At 42.8% G+C, this 6,972-nt stretch overlaps 1 protein-coding gene across 1 annotated transcript; it reads left to right on the top strand.

Moving 5' to 3' along the window:
* The first annotated feature begins 280 nt into the window (after positions 1–280).
* Positions 281–6,763, top strand: LGALSL (galectin like). The gene is made up of 6 exons (XM_024752931.1): positions 281–379; positions 495–620; positions 698–769; positions 910–998; positions 1,660–1,837; positions 3,682–6,763. Exons 1-6 carry the CDS (start codon positions 281–283, stop codon positions 3,823–3,825), a joined length of 708 nt encoding a protein of 235 aa, XP_024608699.1. The 3' UTR covers positions 3,826–6,763.
* The last annotated feature ends 209 nt before the right edge of the window (positions 6,764–6,972 follow it).

Raw genomic sequence — 6,972 nt, 5'->3', positions numbered from 1 at the left:
TCCGGCTCGGCAGAGGCCCAACCCCGCGCCCCACGCGTGAGAAGGCGCCCCAGTACCTGGTAGCGGGAGCCGGCTGTGCGCGGCGGACGTGAGGGGCCGGAGGGCTGCCCCAGCTGGAGGGCCGCTGGCCGAGGGGAGGTGTTGGGGGCGGCCCGCGGGGTGGGGGTGACCGACAGTCCCCTCCGCGCTGTGCAGCCTCCGGCCAGGTGTGTGCATGTTGCACGTGTGAGTGTGCGCCTGTCGCGCGCCCCGCGCCGTTCCGGGGATTTCCCCCTTGGAAATGGGTCCGCGCCAGGGGCTCGCGAGAGAAGTTGAGCGCGGCCGCTGCACTCCAGCCATGTCCTCGAGGACAGGCCTGGGCGACGGCGGTTCCATGGGCGTTTGCGGTTGGAGAGGGGCCTTCCCTCCTTCGGCGCGGGGCTCTGGCTCCCCAGTGGGCCTCGACTTTCATTTTGATCTAGATCTGAAGGGTCTGAGGATCATCAGAGGCTTAGCTATCTGGTGGAAAGGACGGGTTTTGTTCCGGGAGTTTATGCGGTTATTCAGTGGGCTGTGAGGTGGGAGCTTTTGCAGAGGCTTCCTGTGTTCTATGGAGGACTGCTGGATTCCTCCAGATTTGTGTAGGTTCTTCCCCGCTCCCTCTAACACCCCCCTCCAAAAGCTTTTGGAAAGCCAATCTGTGTGCTTCTATTTTTAGAAACTAGATGATGGGCATTTAAACAACTCCTTGGGCTCTCCAGTTCAAGCCGACGTGTACTTCCCACGACTGGTAAATGATTTTGTTCTGTGCTCTGTGTCTGCCTGTACCCTCTTCTTTCTTCTTTCCTTAGGTCAGGTCCTAAGGTTCTGAGGCCTTGGCTCTTCCCTAACAGGCTGTAAACTTTCTGTCTCTCCTCTCATCCTTTGCAGATCGTGCCATTTTGTGGGCACATTAAAGGTGGCATGAGACCAGGCAAGAAGGTGTTAGTGATGGGCATCGTAGACCTCAACCCTGAGAGGTAAGGCAGAGTCCTTGTCACCTAGACCTATCAGGCAGTTACAAGGCCCTGCCCACTCCTGTTGTGGTTTACTGCCCCTCCTCTTCCCACCCCTGTGGCCAGTGTTGCTAGTTTGAAGTGCCAAGAAAGTACTATGTTCCCATGAAAAGAATGTGTATGAATCCCATCCATCGTTTCTCTAGACAGCTGTTTATATCAGAGATTATAAATATAGACCCACATCATTTTCTCTTTGACCCTTAGGGAGGCTAAAGGATTTTTTTTTTTCCAAACATGGTGTTTGGAGTAAGAACTATCAATATAAATGAGAACCAAACTTTACGAGATATTGTTTCCCCTGGTCAATTAATGGGGCTGTTTTTGAGTCTTCTGAAATGGATTAAGACACAGATGTGTGAGTAGTTTGGGGTATATGAAATGTCTACAGTTAGTTATTTTCATCTCCACTGAAGTTTTCACCAGGGCCTCCTCTGGGTAGCAAACCAGTTTGATTGTAACCCTATTTCTCCATAGTCTAAACCCCCCAACGCCTGCCCCCATATGAAGAGTAGTGGCCCATTAAAAGCTGACAAAGCCAAAGAAGAAGAAGGAAATGGGAGCCTGGGTCATTGTTAATGTTGTTTTGCTCAACCGTGAGTAAATGAGATGATTTTCTTTTCAGCTTTGCCATCAGCTTGACCTGTGGTGATTCGGAGGATCCTCCCGCCGATGTGGCAATTGAACTCAAAGCTGTGTTCACAGATCGGCAGCTACTCAGAAATTCTTGTATATCTGGGGAAAGGGGTGAAGAACAGTCAGCGATCCCTTACTTCCCATTCATCCCAGACCAACCGTTCAGGGTGAGTGCCTCGAGTGCTTCCGCTCCAACCACTGGCAGGATGGTGATGTTCTCATCTAGTATGTGCCAAGAACACTTTAAGCAGCCAGAATTTTTGCAATTCTATTTAGCCAATACGTGTAAATAAACCCATATTTACATGTCTAGATTGTTAAAAATAAATACTTTTCTATGTAGTATTTAACATAGTACTAGGCATATAATAGACACCTGTCCCAAAATATATTTGATTAATAAATAATAATAAGTATCTAGAATTTTCCTCATTTTTTTTCTCAACCTTTAAGTAGCACCAAACCATATCAGTTATGTCTTTTTTAAAGAATCTAGTTGATTATCACTTTATTTTCTCTTGTTCCCTTTGCTAGTGAGGACTTAGTCATGTCCTTGTTTCCCTCTCTGGGTTAAGTAGCCTCAGTCTGTTTCACTGTCACAGTCTCTGTGGCTGACAGATTCCTTCCCTTGGGCCTGGATGAGTACAGATTTGCTCCCCACTGTCTGTCAGGCAGGAAACACAGCCCAAATTTCCATTTCAATCCAGCAGCATTAGCAGCACCTTCCTCTATGAAGGACAATACCAAGTAAGAGATGCAAGTCAGTAATGTGTTAGGAAAGAATTTACTGACGTGTCAGACCTGGTGATGAAGTGTCTACATTACGCCTTGTTAACATACATCACACTAATGACAGCCCAGTTAAAAGCTCCCTGTTGCATAAACACCTAACAAAGCAGAACTACCCTTAACCTGTTGCTCCTCGTCTAAAAATTTACAGGGGCCTATGAATAAGTCATAATTTTTCTTCCCATCTTACAGTCTGGGGGGAAAGCAAGAATCCGTGACTGTCACATCAATGGTAGAATAGAGACTAATTGCCCTTCTAATTGTAGCCTGGGGAAGATACCCCTACCCTTCTCTAGAATGGTAATGACCCTGAGGCTCCCCTGAACTGTGTCAGTTTCTTACTGGTGAATCTTAATGCAGAGCTCGTGAGTGTGAGTAACCAAAGCTTCTGCCAGGAGGAATAGTGCTCCCCAAGAACAAAACTGAAATGAAATCACCCCTTCTTGGTGATATAATTTTAGTAATAATATGAATTAAATGTGACTGATACACGGAGTCTCTCCTTGCATGATGAATACAAATGCTTTTAATAAATACATAGCACAGGACCAATGATTAAACTCTATGGTGAATTACTTAAGTTTCAAAAAAAGAGGAAGAAAAAGCTTTTACCATATGGAATCAGTATTTCTGTTTGGCTTAACAAAGCCTTGTTAATTACACATCCTTGGTCAAATGGTAATTACTGTGTAACCTTCTCTCTGCTTAGTGTTTAGGGGTGTCTAGACTATTATTACATGCTACTAATGGGTACCAGTTCTGCTTTGCGAGGGGCCTCTCTGAAGGTGGGATAGAATTGTCCAGGGGATGAGGATGGAGGCATTAAGTGCCGTATAAATAAATCTCTGCCACTTTCCATCACTTTCTGGCATGCAAGGAGAAGGGAGAAACTAAAGCAATTTTAAATCTTTAAAGGACATTGAATGGTGTAGAGCAGTGCTTCACAAAGTGTGTTCCTTATTCTAGCAACACCAGCATCATCTTGGAACTTGATGGAAAAGCACATTCTTAGACCTTACCCTAGCCCTACTAAGTGGAAATTTTGGTGGGTGGCGTCCAGCAGTCTGTGTTCTAACACGCCTTCTGTATGATCCCAGTGCACTCCCGTGTTTGAGAACCACTGAGGATGTTGCCTTTCTCCAAAATGAAGTACTGTTTGTTCGTTTTCCCCAGCAGGGTTCATTGAAATTATGAACTGAGGTTATTTTTTTGTTTCTTCCAGGTGGAAATCCTTTGTGAGCACCCACGTTTCAGAGTGTTTGTGGATGGACACCAACTTTTTGATTTTTACCACCGCATTCAAACGTTATCTGCAATCGACACCATAAAGATAAACGGGGACCTCCAGATCACTAAGCTTGGCTGACGTTGTTTAAACCGCGTCTGTTTCAGATAGCATCAGGTGCCACAACTATATGACTGTTGGTCTGGAAGAAGTGTCCTAGCAAGATCTGAAGACTTAAAAAGAAAACAAAAACGAAAAGGGAAACTTCACCGTCTCTTCTTTCTGTGCGGTTTAAACCCAAAATGACTTCAACAGTGGTTTGCCCTTAGGAAGCTGTCGGAACAAAGACACCGAGCCATTATTTCCAGAACAAAGTAATACGCTTACGCTGGATTTTATTCAGACTAAACTGAACTGGATTTGTGATTTGGTAGTAAGTTATTCATCGTTTCAAAGCTGATGTTTAGAACAAAAGTGCTAAAGACTTAAAACAACAACAACAAAGACGGTACACAGCAGTCAACTCATTTCTGCACTGAAGTGTGTAGCACAACCGACATTTTAGTCAGGGTATTAACATAGAATGTAGGTTGTTCAAGGTTTGTTTTGTTTTGTTGCACAGCATAATGTTAATTCAGATTTTTAAAGCTTTCTTGTAGTTATTTATTTCTACTCAGTGTATGAGAGAATGATTAATGTCTCAAGAACAGCAAGTTACGAACTTTTGAATGTACAATTATCTTAGGTCTGGGGGGAAAATTACCTATTCCATCATGATAAAGGTGAATTTCTACCTTAAAGAGTTGAGTCTTATCCTCCATACCCCTAAACTTAGGATATCTTGATATAAATTGCTGTAAGTGCTTTTGGGAAAGCTTTGCAACGTTTCGTAAGACTGCTTTTCAAGTTATTGATGATTATTTACATTGCTTTTTCTCCTTACTGTGAATTAGCACAGTATTGGCTTCCTTAAGACTAACTACTTTTCCCTAGACCTACATAATAGCTCATTAAGTTGTTATTAAGCTAATTGAAAACACGTAAGAAGTGATTGCATAGACAATTTTTAAATGACTATTATATAAACTTTTGAAAGTACAGTATGAAAATGATTCTGGAATGCAATGGAAAGCAGAAGCAAATGGCCCCAAATAACTTACCCGGAAATAATTTATATCAACTTAAGCTGTTAGCTCATTGTATCCCTTTTATTATGTGACCCTCACTGATATCCCTAAGCAATGCCTTTGGAGCTTCGGAGTAGAGGGTGCTTTCTACTGTGTTGGCTCTGCTGAGATATTAGGATAAGACAGGATCCAAATTAGGAAATGATCCAGTTAGTTTATCTGAAAAATTAACTCCCAGGACTCTGGGTCTTTGAGTCCAGCCAATAGTGTGAATGCTCCTAATTAAGCTTTAGGTGTTTCCCTGTACGTGTGGAACTGGTTAGACAGCAGGGAGTCTCTAGGAGAAGCCTGCAGTGATACAGATGTCACCGCACAGCAAGGGATAGTTGGAGTCCTGGGTGCTGGATTTCACAAACTCTACTGGCCCTGGAGAGAAGGACCCTTGGCATTGCTTTGGTCAGCTGGTGGGGAGAAGAGGGGGTGCTGGGGTGGGGTGTGTATTTATATATAATTTAGGTTTTGTCTGTAGAGCATACTGCATCTTGTTATGACACGTCCTTCTCCTGCTTTGCTTTTGAGTTTCTTTACACAACATGCAGAGGCACTGAAGTGACCATGTCATATTCATGTGTCGAGAATGTAGACAGTGTTTCAGTACCAAAGTCTAAGAAAAAGCAAACTAAAATCATGAATTTTTTATAGGTGATATATTTGGATTCTTCTCAACTTTTAAACTGTTTAGCACAGTTCCACTGTGTTATATAAGAAGATGCTTTATCCAACAAGGCTGGCTGAGTATTGAAAAGCTATATGTACCAGCTGAGTTAAGCAGCCATATTCAGCCAGGAGGGCTATTCTGTGGCTCTGGCTATTTTTGAGCCTGTGATTAACTTGTAGAGCCACACTAGGTTTTGATGTGTGTTTGTAGAGAGACTTAGAGGGCACCCTGAAATATATTGGTAGGGGTTTTGATTCTCCTTATGGTGGAAGACCCCCACAGGAGGTTTCCTTTGAGTGGCCATCCATTCCCACCCACTGCATAATTCAGCAGAAACTAGAGGAGTTGGGAGTGTAACTGTTTGGAACTGACACTGTTCTCTCTACCTATCAGCTAACTGGTTAGCAGCCAAGCCCTTAGGCAGCCTAGTGTAAAGATTCACTGTTAACCCTTCATTTCTGTATGGGGAACCTCTTGGTTAAGCCTACTGGAATTAATCTAAATGATGTGATGATTTGATTCAGGTATAGTTAAATTAGCAAGGGGCTAATCCAGCTGTACTAATCATTAGCTGTAAACTGGAAACAATGTTCACATCCTCTCATCAGCATGCGAGGTCTAAGGTGGGAATTCAGGATGGAAAGTGCAATTTTAAGCTTCACAGGAAAGCATTTCGGTATGTAAGGTGTTATTTATGACCAGAGCCCTAATTTTGCAATATGACCAAAACCAAGGAACATAGATAACAATCAGGCTCTGGGGGAATAATAGGCAGGCTTTAGACAATCTGTTCATTTCTGCATCAAAATTGGAGTGAATGTATATATCTACTTAAAAGTTAATAGAAGTGATTTCTACTTTCTGGGCTATCCCAGAATTGTCTTAATTTTTTTTTTTTTAATTTGAAACCCCATTTCATATCTTGCCAACCTCAGTTCAAAACCTCCTAAGAGATGACTCTTAGAATTATTGGTGATTTGTTAAAATGGCAAGTCCTTTCATTTGTATTAAAAAGCAATTATCCAAAAAGAGGGAGAGAGCCCTGTTGCCTTGAGAGAAACAGCCTTGGCATTTTCCAGCTACATTATTAATGTAGAAATAATGTTCCTATGATGACATATTTTTGAAGAAACACTTTCTTATTTACTGCGTGGTGTAAAATGTTGCTAAATGTGTTCTTACATTATTATGTCACTGCTGAAAGTTATTTGCACTATAATAAAGGAATTTTCTACAAAAGGGTTTCCAGTTTATAAGGTGCTAAATTTGGCACGGGGTGTAATGTACTTAGCATGGACCGTATGGTAGAGCAATCCTCCCTCACTTTCACACACACACTCCAAGACCACTTGTTTGTGTGTTGCCAACATTGATAAACTGATCAAGGGAAGGAAAGTGTCTGAGGGCCCTCAGAGGCCTAATGAGTTCATGTTGTGTGTGCAA

Source organism: Neophocaena asiaeorientalis, unplaced genomic scaffold (assembly GCF_003031525.2).
Source record: "Neophocaena asiaeorientalis asiaeorientalis breed wild unplaced genomic scaffold, Neophocaena_asiaeorientalis_V1.1 scaffold100, whole genome shotgun sequence".
NCBI lineage: Eukaryota > Metazoa > Chordata > Mammalia > Artiodactyla > Phocoenidae > Neophocaena > Neophocaena asiaeorientalis.
Note: the sequence above shows the minus strand (reverse complement) of the source record. Positions and strands in the feature narration are given on the sequence as shown.

Coding starts and splice junctions, on each gene's coding strand:
- LGALSL (XM_024752931.1), top strand. CDS start 281: ATGGGTCCGCGCCAGGGGCTCGCGAGAGAAGTTGAGCGCGGCCGCTGC. Junction 380..494: donor GCGACGGCGGTTCCATGGGC/GTTTGCGGTTGG, acceptor TCAGAGGCTTAG/CTATCTGGTGGAAAGGACGG. Junction 621..697: donor CTGGATTCCTCCAGATTTGT/GTAGGTTCTTCC, acceptor TTCTATTTTTAG/AAACTAGATGATGGGCATTT.